Source organism: Mastigoproctus giganteus, chromosome 12 (assembly GCF_048544385.1).
Source record: "Mastigoproctus giganteus isolate SK-2022 chromosome 12, ASM4854438v1, whole genome shotgun sequence".
Lineage (NCBI taxonomy): Eukaryota > Metazoa > Arthropoda > Arachnida > Uropygi > Thelyphonidae > Mastigoproctus > Mastigoproctus giganteus.
Genome location: NC_143586.1, coordinates 62,960,309 through 62,980,109, shown reverse-complemented (window position 1 = coordinate 62,980,109; position 19,801 = coordinate 62,960,309). Strand labels below are relative to the sequence as shown.

The following is a 19,801-nucleotide window of genomic DNA, read 5'->3' as shown; positions in this document are numbered from 1 at the left end:
TGTTTATACTCCGGCATAACCACCAGCTCAGAGGAGTTTACAATAAATTATCAAAACAAACATTAATCGTATTTAGCAGTCATGGGCTTGAACCCCAGTCCACTTAGAGTGCTCGCTACTGCACTCTTTCTTGGACCACTCGGCTACGTCAATTTGTATCGACTGTCATGAGTGTTTTGTTATTTCAGTGAATTATGTCATTTTGCATCCATTTCTCTAATACCTAAAGTGACATCATGGAACTTTGTCATAAAAAGGATTTCTGGAAAAAAAAAAAAAAAAAAAAAAAATCCTAAAACCATTTTCAACTCCTTTTGTTGTCTGGAACCTACTGGAACTAGAATTTGACATTCAATTTTGAATCATCCTGTATATAAAATTTTGGCACTATATGTGTGTTAAGAATATTACAAGGGTTTACTTAACATATATATATATTCAACTACTCAATGTAGGACTGGATTGGACTGTATGATTAACAAATGAGACAAATTTGCCACCAGCTTATAAGTTAAAGAAATACTCTTTTATATCTTTGTTCAGCAACTTGTTTGTTTTTCTGTGCCTAAAATTATTTTCAAAGGGCTTAGAAGAAACATCCATATCTAACTATAGACAAATAACCAAATAAAAGCTCAAAATAACAAATTAATTATATTACTATGCTAAGCTTTCAATACAAAGAAATATGGTGTTGATTTCTTATTTATGATATACTCACTTTAGGAGGACTTTTGAGAGGGGACGTATTCTCTTTCTCATCAAATTCTAATACCCCATCCACTTTAAAATGAGACCGCTTAATAGCAGTTTTTAAAATATCCCGGCATAGATTATAATTGGGTTTCTCATCATACTGCAACTTGCAAACATAATCTAAATATTCAGAAATTCCCTCTGTAAAAAAAAAAAAAAAAAAAAAAAAATTGTGTTAAGCATTTGCTCATACTTGAAAAGTAGATTAATTAAACAGAAACATAAAACTTTAGACCCAAATAAGCTGACTCAAAGCAGATTAATTTAAACAGAAACAAAAATTTACACATAAGTTGATATACAATAATACTGCTTAATAATTAAATACTACTTAAGATGATAAACAGATAGAGTGAAGCTTCATTTTATTAGGGACTGGCATAAAAGATTGCAATAAAGCGACCTTTTATGCTTGTAAAAAATAAATAAATTAAGATATTTTACTTTATCCTATAATTCTAATTTATACTGCTATTCAACAAAAGCAGTATATATGAGAGTGTTTCAAAAAAGTTCAAAATAGTTAGAATGACCATTAAAAGTAAATAACAAGGGTTTATTTCAGTACTCAAGTCTTGCTGTGACCTTGATACACAGATACATATACAGACACTGCAAGTGTCAAGCTCATATGCTTCCAGAAAATATGCACTGTCCATAGCTAATTTGACACTAGTATATTGGCTGCTAAAAATCAGTTACAGCTATTTCACACTACAAAAGAATTTTGTTCTCTCAAATAGTTGTTAAAAAAAAACTCCCTCTCTGCAATCCAGTCTCTTACACAGCACACATCAAATCTTTGAAGGAGCTATTTACAAAGGTGTTCCTTAAATTTGTGAAAGAGGAATTTCAAACACTGCAAATGTGAACTTATGGCAGGTGCACTGTCATGGTAGAAAAGAATATACAGTGAAACTTCCCTTTAATGGACAGCCATGGGGAACGAGAATTTGTCCGTTAGAGAGAAGTGTCCGCTAACAAGAAGTCTGAGGGAGAAAAAAAAAAGAAAGAAAGAAAAATCGTTTAATATAAAATTAAATTAAAATATATACAGATTTTGAACAATATTTTTGTAAATAATATACAATTACATACACAAGAGATAAAGAAAAATTGTTAAACGTTTAATGTAAAATTAAATACAGATTTTGCACAAAATTTTTGTAAATAATATACATACAATTGTGCTATGCATATTAAGACTATCTTAAGAAAAATACATACAGTAATCACTTAATTTCTTCTGCACCTTCTTCTGGCTGATAATTTTGTTTTCAACATTTGTTTGGAGTGAAGAAACCATCGAAAGTCCTTCAGTATCTTCTTCAGCGGTGAAAAACATTTTTAAACGATTGATTTGTATGAGCGCTTCTTCTATTTTCATCGGTGGTTCGTCGTTAATATGTTCTTCGACAGAATGACCTTCCATTTCTTCATCCTCATGAGGAACTTCTTGAAAAATATCGATGATAATGTCGTTGATATCTAGAGCACCATCTTCTGTAGTGAGGTTAGAGTCTATATCTTTGTAGCCAGGGTCACTTGTAGCGGAAGTATTGTACATTATCAATAGATGTTGAAGTTCTTGTTCTTCTTGGTGCTCTACATTGCTGTTCATAACAGTTCGTTTTCTAATTGCGTTTACTGAAGAGGAAATCCACTGAATCGCATCTAGGATGCTGAGTTTCTTTGCAAGGTCACTCGCACATGTTACATCGTTCATGTTTGCAATGAGATGTCTTAAAACACGTTTTCTGTAATGAAGTTTAAAATTTTTTATTATCCCTTGATCCAAGGGCTTACTCTGCAGATGTGTTTGGTGGCAGAAAAACGATTTGAATGTTGGACAATTCAATGTCCGGGTGAGATGCAGCATTATCCATGAAAAGAATAATTTTTCTGTTTTGACGATTCATGTTTTGGTTAAAGTGACTTATCCATTCGCTCATGATATCTCGTGTCATTTTTATTAGACTTTCAGTCAACATTCAAAAGATTCAACTTTATGCCCTTGAAACAATGAGGATTTTGTGGTTTTCCTATAACAAGAGGTTGTTCAAAGTCTCCCAGCATATTTGTACACAATAGTACAGTCAAGCGTTCCTTAGAAATTTTTCCGCCCTGGCACTTTTCGTTTTTTAGATTCATTGTTTTTTCAGGAAGAGCTTTAAAAAACAACCCTGTTTCGCCACAGTTGTAAATATCCTTAGCTTCAAAATCAGGACATAAATCTTCCAATTTGACGGTCCACTCTGTTACAACCTCAGTATCAACAGATCCACCTTCACCACTTAAGGTTTTCCAAGAAATTTTATGCCGAGTTTTGAACTTGTCTAGCCATCCCACAGAAGCTTTGAACTCATTTACTCCCATAGATTTCGCAACCTCCAAAGCCTTTTCCCTAATAATAGGCACATTAATGGGAATTTTTTTAGCACGTGCGCAACAAAACCACTCAAACGTAACATTGTTAATTTGAAGTCCAACAGTTTTCGAGAATGATTTTTGAAACTGATCATTTACGTGTTGCCAAAATTATTTGAGCAGTTCATTTTTTTTCTTTAGGATGTCACTTACCTGCGTCTTCCCGATTTTGAATTTTGCAGCGAGATTGCGAACACTATTTTTTTGCCAATCATACGCATTAATGAGTTCGACTTTTATCTTTTCAGAGAATCGGAAATAGAAAATAAACACACGATTGAGGTAATACGTGGAAGAAAAGTTCCTAGAAAAAGGGCCGTGAGCTCGCCCGCTGTCCGTTATGGGGAGATCAAATTAAGTGCTAATCTAAACGAAACAGTGCAGATTGCCTGTCTGCGTCTGTTACAGAGAATGTCCGCTATACAGAAGCTGAAAACACGTTAAAACCAACAGAGGAGAGTTGGGGAATTTGAAAATGTCCATTGTAGAGAGATGTCCGTTAAAGAGAGGTGTCCATTAGGAGAAGTTTCACTGTATATCATAATACAACTTGTACTGTGAGGAAAGATGCATCTTTCTTCACAGTTTCATCTTGATGGCTATGCGCAGTTTCACTATTAATCCTTTGCAATCCAGCATTACTTTCACTGTCTTTCCCCATGCAGTCCATCTCTAACAAAGTTCAAAATTTATTTATTTTTCAGTTTATATGACTGAATATATAAAATAGCATGGTAAAATATATTTTTTCTTGGAAGGAAATATTCACAAAACTTTCCATCCCATCCAGATAATCAACAATAATTTTTACTTCAGAGTCCCTATTTTGAATTTCTTTTATTGGCCATAAGTTCACATTTGCAGTGTCTGCCATTTCAAATGCAGGGTTTGAAATCTATTTCCTCTTTCCCATTCACTAAAGCAGAGATGCAGCAGACAAAATACCTGCAGGAATATCTTCCTTTCTTCCTATATAGATTCTTGGAAAATGGAATTCTGTCTTTCCATTCTTCGGCCTAATATTTCTTTATATCAAAATTTTCATTCCCGTGTTGATAATAACATCAAAAAATACATTAAAAAATGCCTTTAGTTCATTTAGCAAAATCAAAAATTTTATATCTTCATCAGAAAAGCCTTTACAAGATCTTGATATACACTAAACACTTCACTCTAATGCAGAGTATAAGATATTCTGCAACTTCTACCCTGTGTGTGTGTGTGTGTGTGTGGAGAGGAAAAAATGCTACCTGCCATTAATAATTGAATATAAACATTAATTTAGTTTTCCTATTTATACAAATTATAAATAGATTGCAGCACAACTAGAAAACAAATCTCATAATTGGAAATACTGACAGTTGTAACAGGACTAAAAAAACACCTGTTGTTAATAATTGAATAGCAATGAATCTTTATTATTATTAGGGATAAAATTGTCCTGAAGCAAATGGAAAATAAAGATATACCATTCGCTATTTCTGGGGAGAGAATTATATATAAACATCTTATATACAAAACCCCTGTTAATACCATGACACCATTAAATAAGTAGTTCCCAATGTGTTGAGAACCACTGCAATGGATGCATCCTCATATGGCACATTGGTGTGCTGTGGCCCTTTTCAAGTGTGCCACAAGATTAGGGAAACTCCATTGAGTTCAGTGGCAATCACTATTTAGGTATGCCGTGAATATGCATCTTTTAACTTCAAGTGCGACTTGAGTGATAAAAGACTGGGGGCCAGTGATCTGTCAAATGATACTTCCTATATGCAGACATAGACAGGAGAAACTATGACTCTCCTGTAAAAGGACTTTAAGAACAAATGACAGCTTAGGAAGCCTTGATCCTTGCCCTGCACAATATCCCAGACAGAACAGTTTTTTTTTTTTCTTCTCCAATTGAATGCACTGCAAACAGGAAAATGAGAATGCACCTATTCAAATTTTCAGTGAGTGGTGATTGACATAATTGGGTACTAGTGGTTCTGCTGGATAGCAGTATTTATATTTTCTGTGTGGAAGCAAACCTGTGCCATGGTTCAGGCAGGCTTACCTGATGCCCCTTGGCAGAGGTAACTACCTATACCAAAAATTTCATGGTTCTCAGGGATCCCGCTGATAGGGTCAAGCTTGATCCTTAAAATCCTCGCTCATGATCTATGTACTGGTGGAGCGACAACCTATTTGAAACAACCTTGTGTGTATGTGTGTGTGTGTGTGAACTGTACAGAGCATTCAGGGTAAACACACTCACGATAATGGTCTTGCCAAGAAGTTTGCTGGCAGAAATCTACAAGAGGGAAAATGATATGGATTCTTCCCATTATTACTTTAGGGGGGATGACATTTCTCATTTCTGTTTGACAATTAAGGAAATCTCATTTCTGGGATTTCCTTAATTTGTGGGTACAGTATCTACATTTTCACTCTGATTTCAACTTACTATAAGGAAATAAAATTTCTAAATTTAATAACTTCATTGAAATGTGCATTATTTAAATAATTCAATGAATTTAAGTAAATATATTAAAAATAAAAATTATAAATTCTGAGAAAAAACTATATACAGTCAAAGCTCTTTATAGCAACCCTCTTTTTTAACATCCCACACATTATAATGTCGTATGTGGTTTTTCCCAGCCAATATCTCATTAACCTAATGCTATTTTATTAACAGAAAAAAATGCCCAATATAACAACTGTTCCCTTCCAATATAGCAACCGTTTTTTCTCATTCCCCTGGTGGGGTCATTATATAGGGCTTCAACTGTACTACAAGTTGGTCTTTGAGATTGTCACAGACATTCTCTCAGATATGCCAGACAAGCTGTACTTGCTACCTGGGAGTCTAAAACGCTGATGGAACTGATATTCGGGTGACATTCAAGTCAAGTGAACCCAAGTTCGGTGAAGTCTGGACGGTCTGTGACAGCCAAATCCTCTGCTTGCACCTTCACAATGGTGGGACTGTTAGTAATCCTGGGTATAACCTCCATGCACAAACACACTGGGTGACCACCCAGGTGTGAACCAACATAAGCAGGGGTCGAGGTGTGGCACCCACACCACATGGAGGAATGCCGCCCCTTTGTGTTACCAGGCAATACTAGGTGGTAGATGACTCTCATCAACCGATGCAATACCACCACTTTGCTTATTGGAGGCTTGAAGTGGTGGAACCCATGTCTCCAGAGCTAAGTTCTGGTCAACCCTTGCATCATGCAGTATGACTTTTGAAGTTATGATGAACATCATGGCGAGATCCAATCTTCCTTACATTTCGAAGGACAGCTCTAAAACAGTGTTTGCAGGCCAGCCGCTAGTTAGTACACTGGACCGAACCTATTCGTAACTCTTTAGAAGGCTTCTGGATCAGCTAGTGTATAATCTTGCTACCTGTACTCTGCCAGACAGCAACTGGAAGGAGTCCGAGTAGTGTGTATGCGCAGAGGGGGGGAGCATTGTCGAGGCCATGTTATGTCAAGGATCTGGGTATATTCTTACCACATGTACGCCATATATAAAAATTTCATTACTTCATACAGCATGTCGAACCCACTTTTTCTTACTATTGAATACACCATGAATTGTCAAACTAATAGAGCAAGCTTATCTGCGAAAAGATCTAAACCTCCCAAGGACTTCCTAATTCATTTCACAAATATACGTGGTCTCAATTCTAATGTCAACGACATCCATTTCCCCTTGTAGTCTGCCAAACCCCATGTACTTTTTCCTGACAGAATCTCAGTTATCGGTTGATTCAACTACTGCTCATCTCAGTTGCCCAAATTATTTGCTGTATGATTCCTTTCGCCTTAAAGGTGGTACTTGTACTATGTCCATTCCGATATTCCCTATCAGAGACTTGGTAATTTGGAATCTCCTCTCTTTGATCTTCTCTGGCTTAAAATCTCTCTGCCTCATTCTGTCAAATTCATCTATTTTCCCTACTGTTCTCCCAACTCCACTAATTACTTGGAGCTCTTCGATTTCCTCTCTTTGCAACTTGACTTTCCTGACAGTGAGGTAATTTTCCTTGGTGATTTTAATGTTCACGACTCCAGCTGGCTGGCTTCCGTTTTCTAGTCACACCAACTCAGCTGGTCGAGATGCTGAGGCTTTTGCAATTACTAATGACCTTGCACAGATTATTCAGTTACCAACAAGGATACTGGACAATCCTAACCATACAGCCAACACACTTGATCGTTTTCTCACAAGGCGAGAACACACTATTATCACATCACGTGACTCTCGTCATGTCACTGCTTAGTGTAAACTGCAAAGTCGGTCGGAGAAGCGTCGTCACTGTAACGTAGGGTGACCAGATTATGTAAAATTATCAAATTTTAATAAATCTAACTGAAGCATAGCCAGAATATTTATATTATGCTTACTTTGTAACCTTTTACGTTCCACTTGACTTCTTTATTTCGTTGTAATGGTTTAAAGCTCAGGCAACAAATTTTTTTAAATTTAAATTCCCAATATCAATATGCTGTACTTCGTACGCATTTAAAATTTTTATCCAAACATCTGTTGTTTTTTGTCGCAATATTTACTTCGTTTAATTCGGAAAATTTTATTGCAAGCGTTATAAATACTAAAGGAAACTTTTTATAAATACGAACATCAAATGTTTTACATAATTGTTTATAATACATATTCAATACACCTGATTTATTTTATTGAAAAGAAAATATTTACCTAGTAATACTTTTCATTTTAGTGAATTTTCCTCAACAGTTTTTCATTTTTTAGTGCATTTGCATAAAATTCTTTGCACGACATATTGTGATTTGATTTCGGCAACAGTTCTCCTTCAACATTCTTATTTCTATCCTTTTTAAACATGTTAAACATTGAGCTAAATACTCCCTCACTCATTGCATTTGAGTGAGGCAAAGCAAAAACAAAATTAATATTTTTTTCTGTATATGTACTTTATTAGTAAAATAATAAGAGGAATATACCTCAATATAGTGCGTAGAACCCTTCCGTATGATACCCTCCAGAAATTAAAACGGAAAAAACGAAAAAATCGGCAAACTTACCGGTACATTAGAGTAAAAATAAATAATTAAATAATCAATTTAACACAATACAAATCAATTTAACACAATACAAATCAATTTAAAACAATTAAAAATCAAATTAACGCAATTAAAAGAATCAAACGAAAATATTCAAAACGATTTTCCTTCCTGAAGCTGACAACGCTTTTTGACCGTATGTCGTGATCACAGGAATGAAAATTACCGAATCGGGTTAAACCTGTTACTTAAATAGAGATTATTTGTCTTCGCGCATGCGCGTAAAGGTCCACGAATCAGAGATCAAATATGGCCGCCGAACATTAACAGAATTCTCGTGTAATTTAATTTCAACGGTTTCTGCAATTAATAGTCGCGTATAATTACGTTGAACGTTAAGTATTTTGGCTTCGTTAAATAAAAAAGTATGTTTTTCGTTAATGGCATGAAAGGCTAATTCTGACGCTGCTGAACGAGAAGCACGAACTGAGGCTTCATGTTGATTTACACGAATATTAAGAGAAAATCGGGTCGAACCCTGATAAGACGAGTCGCAATCACCGCAAGAAATGTTGTATACCAGATCATTAATTTGTGTTGCGAACGCTGAAAGAACCGAGCGATTGTTCAATATAGTGTGTAACTTTCATATTGGCCTAGCTACAATTTTAAATTCGGTATCTTTAAAGAATCTGTTAAGCTGTTTGTGCCACTGTTCAACATATGGGACAGAAATAAAGTATTTTTTGATGTTACTATTGTTGATTGGTGTAGTATTTTGTATCCTATCCTTAGCTTGTACCCTAATTCGGTTTATTGTGGTAATGGAATAACCCCTGTTTAAGAATCTGCTAGTTAATATTTGTATTTCTGAGTCCAAAGCAGATTCCGTCGTTGAATATTTATAGGCATTAAGAAATTGATTAAAGATAATCGATCTTTTGTAGGTGAGCGGGTGATAGCTATTATAATGTAGAAGCATACCGGTGTTTGTAGGTTTTCGATAGATGCTAAATTGTATTCTATTCGAATCCCGGGTAAGCGTGAAATTTAGAAAATTTAATGACTTAGTATCCGTATCCTCCCTTTCCAATGTAAATTTGAGTCTAGAATGAATATTATTAAACGAATGTAAAATGTCTTGGATAGTATTACTATCGGTAATAACTAGAACATCATCTAAATACCTCCCATAGTATGTGATACGGGTTCGAAAAGGTGTCAAATGTATCTGCTCAATCGTTGAGAGATAGATCTCTGACATTAAGCCACTCAGGCTCAAACCCATTGGTAATCCAAAAATTTGTTTGTATACCTTGTCTCGAAAGGTGATGTAGTTGGCCTCAACTAACAGTTTAATTAAGTGAAAAATTTCCTTAATAGGTAGCTTCGTATAATTAATCGGTGTCGAGTTTTTATTTAACATATCCCAAATAATATCTAATGTGTATTCAACGTTTACATTCGTATATAAGGAGGTAACATCTAGTGAGAATAAATTGTCATTGTCGCCTAGTCTACAGTCTTTCAGCGTATTAAATAATGTATCGTAGTTCTTAATCCCAAATTGTATTACCTGTCTAAAGGGTTTTATAATGTTATACACATGTGTGGCTAAGGATGAAAATGCCGAGTTCCTGTAGGAAACAATAGGTCGAATAGGAAACCCAGTCTTGTGTAATTTTACCTGACCGAAAAGTGCAGGAATATGTACTTTGTACGCATTTAAAATTTTTATCCAAATATCTGTGGTTTTTTTGAGATCTTTTGTTGCAATATTTTTATGGAATGATTTCAACAGAACATATTCTTCATACAGCAAATCAATATTGATACAGTAATACCCCGAAGTTACGCGATAGGTGGGTCTGACGGAATTCGCGTAAGTCGGGGTACAACTTTGCATATAAATACATATAAATTTTGCTTAATTGGGACCAAGGACTAACAAAAACACTAGTTTAGAAGAAAAATATTAATAAAATTGCAGTTCTTTATACATATTAATACAAAATATGTATTAAAAAAACAAATGACTTACGTTAAAAAGTTATTTCGATGTCGATGGCTTCATAAAATCTAACAAATTCGTCTGATGACCCAGCGCGTTCTTTTTTTCACGCAGAATTTCTTCGTAGCAAGCTAATAATTTTTTTATTCCTTGCTTTGTAGCTATAACACTATAAAGCGTTTCACAATTTCATATTTTTTCTCTATCGACAGAGGCGGACTGGCCATAAGCCTTACCGGGGAAACCCCGGTGGGCCAGTGTGATTTTGGCCATAAACCATAGTATGAGGCCACTATACATTTTCCCGGGTAAGAATTTTTGACCCAGTCCGCCTCTGTTTATCGATAATTGTTTTTCTTTTTCTCTCTGAATCTGCAGTGTCTTCACCAGGACGCTTCCTTTTCACACCTTTTAATTAAGTATTTTACTCATTTTTAGGGAATAAAGCACAATTACAAAACGAGGAGGCACGCTTGATACGCATAAACAAAGCTGCGCGCATGTAGCAACTGAATAAACAACACCATAAAGGCAGAGATACGCTATTAACACCTCACATTTCTAGGGGTTACTACCATAAAACAATAAAAATCCAGTTGCGTTTCTGCTAGTGAAATCTGTTATAAACTGGTAGTAAACTCGATCTAATTGCATTTGCAATTATACCGATAGCTGGAATTGTGTTGGTTTTTACATTATTATGGTGAAATGTGTTTCCCCTTCACTGATATAAAAAACATAAAAGCAGCAAAGTTGATTTTCTGGCTTGTTATTTGGTTTTTTAGGAGCATTAGCAACTAAGGCCATATTGCTCCGGGATATGCGGTGGTCCTTCCCTGACCTTTCCGCATCCTCCGTATTTGGTGGTAACGGGCTCGAACCCCGGTCTAATCAAGAAGCATGTGCTATGCACTGTTGCTCCTTCCCACCTGGCTACGGAGGCGCCTTAGCAAAGTTGAATTTTGTTCATCTTTCGCTCTCATTCTCCGCCGTCGCACCGTATATCGATAACATATGAAAAACGACCTTGAAGATAGTGGGCAGCAGCGTTGCCAAACGAAAAAATCAAGAACCGCGTAACTCCGAGTTCGCGTAAGTCGGGGTATTACTGTATTGGGAATTTTAAATAAAAAAGAGTTTGTTGCCCGAGCCTTAAACCATCACAACAAAATAAAAAAGAAGTCAAGTGGAATGTAAAAGGTTACAAAGTAAGCATAATATAAATATTCCGTAACCCCCCTTTGTAAAAAGGATAGAATGTTGTTTTTTGAGTCTTTAAGGGTGCATTTCAACAACAACTTTATCGTCAGTTAATTCTTTCTTCCTAAATAATCATCTCAACAGGTTGTTTTATGATTTCTGCCTTTTTCAAATTCCCCATTTCAAACATTAATAATATATATGTCTTTCTCTTTGAGGAAAGCTGAAGCGAAATGAATTTCCACAGTTCATCCTCCTCTTCAGATTTTGAAGAAGATTTAGAAAATGCATGTGCTTTTTGTATAGCCGAGAAAACAAAAGAGAGTAAGCAATGGATACACGACATAAACTGGAAGAGAACAGAAAAGGGCAAATTCCAAAATTTACTGCAGGACATCAGGACTTATAAAAGATGAAAATCATTTCAAGATGTACTTATGGATGAATAAAGAAGAATTTAATTTCCTATACAGTATAATCCAATTAAGGATGACATTCAAGGGCAAAATACGCAATTTCAAAATTCAATCAGCGCTAAGGAAAAATTAGTTCTATGTTTAAGGAAAGTTGAAATACTGCAAGTTTAATTTTGAATAAGGATTTATTCTGTTAAAATAAAAACAAAAAATTAATGAAATTTAATACGAAAAACTTCTTCTCAACACTAAAAATTGAACTTGTAAAAAATTGTTATGAGTTGTGCAAATTGAAATGATCGACTTGTTCGTCCTCTCAATTTGTTAATTGTAATTTTTGGCCATATTTGAGCGTTCCTGTGACTGGACATTTGCAGTGAGTATGCTGAGTAGCTGGTCGAAGTGGAGGCTGCTTCGGAATAGGCACAGGAGCAGCGTCCTTGATGTTGCTATTATTTGTTTTCGGATATTCTTACTTGTGCACTCAAAACAGATTATTTACTTCTAATTTAATTTTATATTAGCATTTCCTCCATTTTCCTCGTCACGTGGTCACATCTAACGAAACTTCTCTTCGAACAGAAAAATCCGAGTTCCTGACAATGTCATTCGGCCTTGAAGCCTGACGCGTTATCTTTTGAATACAGCCAATCACAACAGTGCTTTCAGAGCAATAAACTGATTGGTAAATATAGCTCCACCACATTTGATGTTAGATATGTATACAAGTGAAGTCTTGAGAAGTGATAATAATGTTTCCACGCTTAGGCACCTCAGATCACAACTTGGTGATTGTCTCTTCTTATACAACAACCTCGTATTGTTTGGCATTACAAGAATGCCAAAATGGGATGACCTGCGAGATTTCTTTTCTTCTTTTCCTTGGTCAGATTACTGTTTCAAAACGTCTGATGTCAACGTATGCTCAGATTGTGTCAGTGAAATTATGCTTGTAGGAATGGAATCCTTTATTCCACACTCCACTTTAAAATCTCATCTTTTATCTAAATCTTGGTTTTCCAATAAATGTGCTAAGGCTGTTCAAGAGAAGAATGTTGCATATCATAATTGGCTTGTTTCAAATTCTTCAGTTTCATTTTCTGCCTACACCAAAGCTCAACAATCGTAAAGCAGTTATTAATCAGCCCAAACTAGATTTTGAACAGACTAAGAGTATAAAACTTGCTTCTTGTCCTAATGGTAGCCGAGCATTCTGGTCTCTTGCCAAAGCTATTGGCCGCAACTTTTGCCCATCTCTGCCCCCCACCTCTGTCAAAACTAGATGGTTCTGTTGTGACTTCAGCCAAGGATAAAGCTGACCTGCTAGCATCCCATTTTTCTTCCAACTCATGTATTAATGATCTTGGTAAAACACCGCCCACCATTCCCAACAAGCTCCATTCAATGCCTCCTGTGGTCTTCTGTCAAAAGGATGTCAGAAGGATTTTGACGAATCTTGATGCTAAGGAAGCTCCATTCCTGATGGTATTTCTCCACTTGTTCTCAAAACCTGTGCTCCTGAACTTATTCCTGTTCTTTGCCACCTTTTTTTCACTTTCTTATTCCAAAGGTGTTTTTCCTTATTCTTGGAAATTTGCTCACATCCATCCAGTTCCTAAAAAGGGTGACAAATCCTTGCCATCCAATTATCATCCTATTGCAATTACTTCTACTCTTTCTAAAGTAATGGAGAATTCAATTAACTGCCAACTCTTGACTACCTAGAAACCTTCCGTCTGATCAACGATCACCAGTATGGATTCCGTGAGCATCGATCCACTGGTGATATTCTGGTTTGTTACTCATTTATGGAAAAATTCAATGGAAAAGTTCGAGGAAACACAAGCAGTTGCTCTTGACATCTCAAAAGCTTATGATCGTGTTTGGCATAAAGGTCTTCTTAACAAGCTTCTATCTTATGGTTTTCCAACTGTAACAATTTTGTAATTGGTTATCCAGTTTTCTCTCTGATCACTCACTGAGGGTGATGATAGATGGCTCTCTGTCCTAACTTCTCCACTAGTACCGATATCCTCCAAGGTTCAGTTCTTTCCCCCACTCTTTTCCTCTTGTATATTAATGACTTTCTTCCATTGACTGGAAATCCTATCCATAGTTTTGCCGATGATAGCACATTGCATTCCACTTTCCATTTTGAGAAATCTTGTCCTGCTCGATCAGCTCCAACTTCTCGAAAATCTGCTACCAATTCCTTAAATGCCAATCTCCAGGTAATTCTCCAGTGGGGCAAAGACAACTTAGTTGATTTAAAACTTCTAAAACTCAGTCTTGTCTTATATCTTGCAAAAAGGATTCTTCTGCTCCTATAGTTATCTTTGGTGACAATCCGATTTCTAGGCAAGTTGATATATCTCTTTTGAGGATTACCCTGACTTCTAATCTCTCTTGGCAGAAGCACATTACAAATATTGCTTCCTCTGCATCTAAAAAACTTGGTTTTCTCTTTCCTTCTCGGCATTACGTTTCTTCCAAACAGCTGTTCACTCTGTACAAATTGCAAATCCGTCCTACCATGAAATACTGTTCGCACATCGGGGGTGGTGCCCCCAAAATCTCTCTTAGTCTTCTTGATTCCGTTCAGAAGAGGGCAGTTAGGTTAATTAATGACTTATCTCTAACAGTCTCTCCACTATCTGTCTCATAGACGTACTGTTCCTGTTGCATGCCTTTTCTACAGATACTTCCATGGGCACTGTTCTTCTGAATTGGCTTTTATAATTCCCGCTCTCTCTTTCAAAACAGTCCGAACACGTGCCGCCAACATCCATTTACTGTCCAACTTCAAACTCACAGAACCAACTTTTCATCTTCCTCGTTTGTTCATTCAACAAACCGTTTTCATTCAACAATGCCGTTTTCTGGAACAACCTTCATGCGTATTTCCTGAAAGTTACAGTCTACAGAAGTTTAAGTCTAATGTCAACAAATATCTTCTTTCGTCTTCTCAACCTCCAACCCATGCATGGTATTAAGTACTATAGGTTCTAATACCTCTCGTGTTTAAGGTTTTCATAAAAAAAAAAAGAAAAAAAAAAAAAGGAGTTTAATGCTTATCTTGGAAAATGCCTCTTTTTTTGTATAGCAGAGCAAAACAGAATCCACTTATTTAGCTCAATAAAACTGTTCAATAATAAAAAAATTTAAAAACTTTATTTTCTATATGGTTTATCTGTTCAATATGCACATTTTAATAATGTTATCTGTATCTTTTTTTTTTTTTTTTTTTTTTTTATGAAAACTCCAAACACGAAAGGTATCAAAACCTATAGTACTTAGTACTGTGCATGGATTGAAGGAGAAGTATGGGGGGGAGGGGGTTGCCGGAAACTTTGCTCTAGAGACTAAACATGGGTTTCACCACTTCAAGCCTCCAATAAGCAAAGTGGTGGTATTTCACCAGTTGATGAAAGTCATCTACCACATCTCTCTATACATTAAAAAAAAAAAAAAAGAAAGAAAGATTTCCTCCTAGTGATATTTATTCGAGCCAATGGGAGAAGAGGGTGGATTACCTACGTTACTACAAATGCACAGGTAAATAATTATATAGATCATTTCCTGGTTGCATTTCCAATCAGTGTGTTATAATTATAGTACAGTCGATTCCGGTTATTTGGGACACACCGGGACTAGTGCATTTTGGCCCGATTAAGCAGCTGCCCCAATTATCCGAAGTTTCACGCAAAAAAAGTTAAAAATACAATGGACCCCCCGCTTTACGACTGGTTTGCTGTACAATCAAATCATGTTACGATGGAGTCACCATAGTAAAGTACTGTTCACTATATGATGTGCAGTAAGCGCCAGTCATTGTGATCACGTTTGTGAAATGAATTTGAATTCTATTAAACAGCGATTCTAATCAGTGAAAATAGGAGGAATATTATCCACAGGCTATAAAAGTAAAGATATATTAAGCACAAATTTTTACCCTTTATTTTACCTTACCAATTAAAAAATTAAATGATACGTGAAAATCAGAAGAATATATGTGATAATCAGAATAATTAATACATACTGGAATTACATACTAACTGGTTGACATTTTTGTTCACTGACATTTGTGGGTGGGGGGGGTTAACATTCAAAACAGTAAAAAGATAAGCAATCAATAACAAAGAACACGGCACACACAAATTGCAAGTAATATGATACATGCAAGTGAGAATGGAGTAACAAGTTACGAAGCTTTAAAAACAGGAATGAAGAGAAGTTCTGAAAATTAATTTTTTTATATGATTGAAAATTCCATGGAAGTGTAAACATATTTCACCATAATAACCCACAGAATTCCAGCTGTCGGTATTATCGCAAATTCAATAAGATCGAGTTTACTATCCATTTATGATAGATTACCACAGCACTAACAGAAAAGCCCAATAAACAGGTGACTGCTAATTGTTTTTATTGTTTTATGGTTGTGACCTCCAGAAATCCGACTGAACCACGTGGTACGGTTGGAGAAAATCATAGGGTAATTTCCAGTGCTGTGGTCTCCTGCCCTGGTTAAACGGCATGTTGTCCCAATTAAGCAAAGTAAACCGTGGCTATTTTCTCAATTGGGTTCTGTTTTTTAAGATTTTCCCCAAATAAATGGCTGCCCTGATTAAGCGGTGGCCCAAATAACCGGAATCCAATGTATATTAATATAACATTATTATACAAATAATAACAAAACTATACAAATGTTTACAAAAACTAAAATATTTACAATCATACCTCTACTATATCAGCACGATGGGCCCCTTCATCAGCTGACATTAATATACAAAAAACGTTACAATGGAACATAAATGATGCCGGGCATGGTCGTGTTTAGATAGTGAAGCAAGTGCACAAGGTTGGTGAATGTTAAATGGAAGGAATACAAATGGGTTACTGGGAAGAATCAGACACATGCAAATGACAATGTAGAGTGCGTATGTGAGATGTATGCCAACTTTTGTCGCATTGCAAGACAACTGCCTCCATAACATTCACCAATTTTGTGCACATGCTTCACTTTCTAATATACAACGATGCCCAGCATCATTTGATGTTCCATTGTAATGTTTTTTGTATATTAATGTCAGCTGATGAAGGGACCCACTGTCCCGATATAGTTTGTATATTGTATGGTTTGTAAATATTTTAGTCCTCTTTCGGATGCAACAATATTCCTTATGCATTATGGAAATTGAAGTAAAAGGCCTTTTCCTAAGTGACCTATGTAATGCAGATAAATAATTAAATAATGATATTTATTCGACTTTGAGAATGTTGCATGGTGGGGTGGGCAATAGGAGAAGAGGGTGCAGGTCACGTGGTACGAATGGGCAGGGCAGTTACATCACTATAAACGCACAGGTAAATAATTACATAGGTCATTTCCTGATTAGATAGCAATCAGTGCGTTTTGACAGGTGTCTTTTACGTAGCAAAGATTTTACTTACTCCGTCATACCTCTACATTTTACATAGAAAATGTGTGCGCAAGGGTTGGCGAGCAAAGCCCCTAGTAATATATATTAAATACTGAACAAAGCAAGAAGTTTCAGAAATAAAAATTTACTTTGTATAACAGGTACATTTTTTAAATAATCACCAAATGCTAGTACACAAAAACAATTCTTCCTCGATATGTAAAGCTTTAATTTTACATTTGACATAATCCCTTTTTTGCAAACTTCAGAAACAAATAAGTTATACTTTCAGCTAACAATGAACCTTTATATCAGCGTTTCCCAAACTTTTTTAGTCACGGAACACTTTTCATCTCACAACATATTCATGGAACACTTACAAAACACAAGTTTAGTGAGAGCCAAAGAACTGTTGCTAATATTTTATTACATATGGCACACTGTGCATTAGGAGCATCTTTATTTCCAACACATGTAAAACTGAAATTCAAATAACTGTCATTATACTTTTGTTTTGGTCTTTTATTAGTTGGTTCCTGTTTTTTCACTTCAGATTTCTGGGGAACAAAATGCTACGGTTGTTCATTCTCACTTTGAAGTGTGACAATATTGTGTTCGTTTTTATCGAGCAAGTTGCACTACTAGAAGCACTTTGCTTCTCATTTTAAAGTTCCTTTTTTCAATCACAAATCTATGGATACATATTTTAATATTTCAAAATACTAATAATTATCAAAAAAAAATTGATACAAAGAAGCGAGTTTAGTTATGATATCGGTTCGCTTCCTCCTCTCCTTCAACCCGTGTACTCCAGGTTAAATCGTATACGAATGGCATATTAGATCACTACATTGCTACATTTCATAGGTGTCATTACCTCTACGCATATTTCTCTATGCAAAACCCATCAAAATAAAGTGTTCCATGGTCTATTTGATTATTTTTTTTTCGGTCAATATACTGGCATAGACTGACCGAAAAAAAATTATGTTAAATATTATAATGATACAAAGTGGTGTATGATAGAAATATGCAAAATGTATTTTTTTAATTAGTAATTATGATTTTTCGTGGAACACTTGTTCACATCTTACAGAATACTAGGGTTCTGCGGAACACAGTTTGAGAAATGCTGCTTTACATAATACTGGACATTCTGTATCACATGCCATTTCTTTCACAAGTAATGGAGTGCTTAATACACTTCATTCAGACTGAATGAACTTCTTTGCACATTTTGGTCTGTCTGAAAATTTGGTGAGAGCTGTAATCAATGAATGGGGTACATGTGTGAAAGGGTTAATTATCTATTCACAAACACTTACCACACAGAAACTAAACGATATTAATATTTTAAACTTTATGTGAAAATTCTGTACAGTATTAATTAGTGAAATGATTTCTTACTAAAAAAATCATTTAAAAATCTTAAAAAATGATTTCTGATCATTAATTAACAAGAGACTAAAAATTTCATTTGATTAACACTTACATGTACTCACCTTGTTCAAATACTTCACACCCATCTAAATCAATATAAATGTATTTTGAACTTTGATTTAATCAGGTTTTACTGTATACAAGAATAAACAGTAAAACCTGATTAAATTTGATTTAATCAGGTTTTACTGTATACAAGAATAAGCTTCAGTTTTTCAAAAATTGACTATATATACCATATTGCAATTCAAAAGTTAGTAGTTACCAATTTAAAAATTAAACTCTTTGAAAAACAAGGGTACACGATGTTTTTTTATGCTGTTTAAACAAAAATTTCAAATCTAAAATACAGTAATACAGATCAGGACTTACCAGGATACCTTCCATTAGGAAAACATGTTTGCATCAAAAGTGGAATATCTGACATGTACCTAAAAGTATTAAAAAAAAAAACACTTACCTTTCTTATTTTATTACATTTCATCAACTGAGTAAGCTACATGATAAAATATAATAAATATATAATAAAATAAATGTTTTAAAATGTTTTAACCCATCAGCAGTCGCAACACAGCTTGTTATAAACATGGTTGTGTGGAACCTTACAATTACCAAACTCGGGTTGGCAACCTATGGCTAGTGAGCCGCATACAACTCTTTGAACATGTAACTGCAACTTTTAGCCCATATGTATGACAAGTGCAGTGCACAGCGATGTGAATATAGGATTAGTTTCAATGCAAACTGCAAACACTTCTCAGTTTAGCTTGCCTGCGCATCGCAAGCAGAGCACACGTATTGCAAGGTGTCGAAGATTAATTGTTATGACAGTGGCGAATATAAAATAGTTAAAACAGGAATAAATAATATCCGTGGGTACCTAGTGTTTGCGTAGGTACATGAATTCATATTATAAATGACTTGACTTTTTAAATCAGTGACGCATTATTAAACAAGTGGAATAATATGACATTAAACTTGCTATCATTTTTAAAATGTCAACTCAAAAGAGAAAGACTGAGCAAGAAAACCAGGAATTTAAGAAGGAATGGACTGAGTCATATGCATTTGGGGCAAATTCTACAG

At 35.2% G+C, this 19,801-nt stretch overlaps 1 protein-coding gene across 2 annotated transcripts in view; it reads right to left on the bottom strand.

Moving 5' to 3' along the window:
- LOC150077116 (serine/threonine-protein kinase VRK1-like) overlaps window positions 1-19,801 on the bottom strand; it is a 132,542-nt gene that overhangs the window by 6,491 nt on the left and 106,250 nt on the right. For both annotated transcript variants that reach the window (XM_090386328.1, XM_090386327.1), the window contains 2 exons: window positions 19,088-19,146; window positions 722-897 (listed from right to left, as the gene is read on the bottom strand). In XM_090386328.1, coding sequence (XP_090242454.1) covers window positions 722-897; window positions 19,088-19,146 — 235 coding nt within the window. The remainder of the gene's footprint in view (window positions 1-721; window positions 898-19,087; window positions 19,147-19,801) is intronic.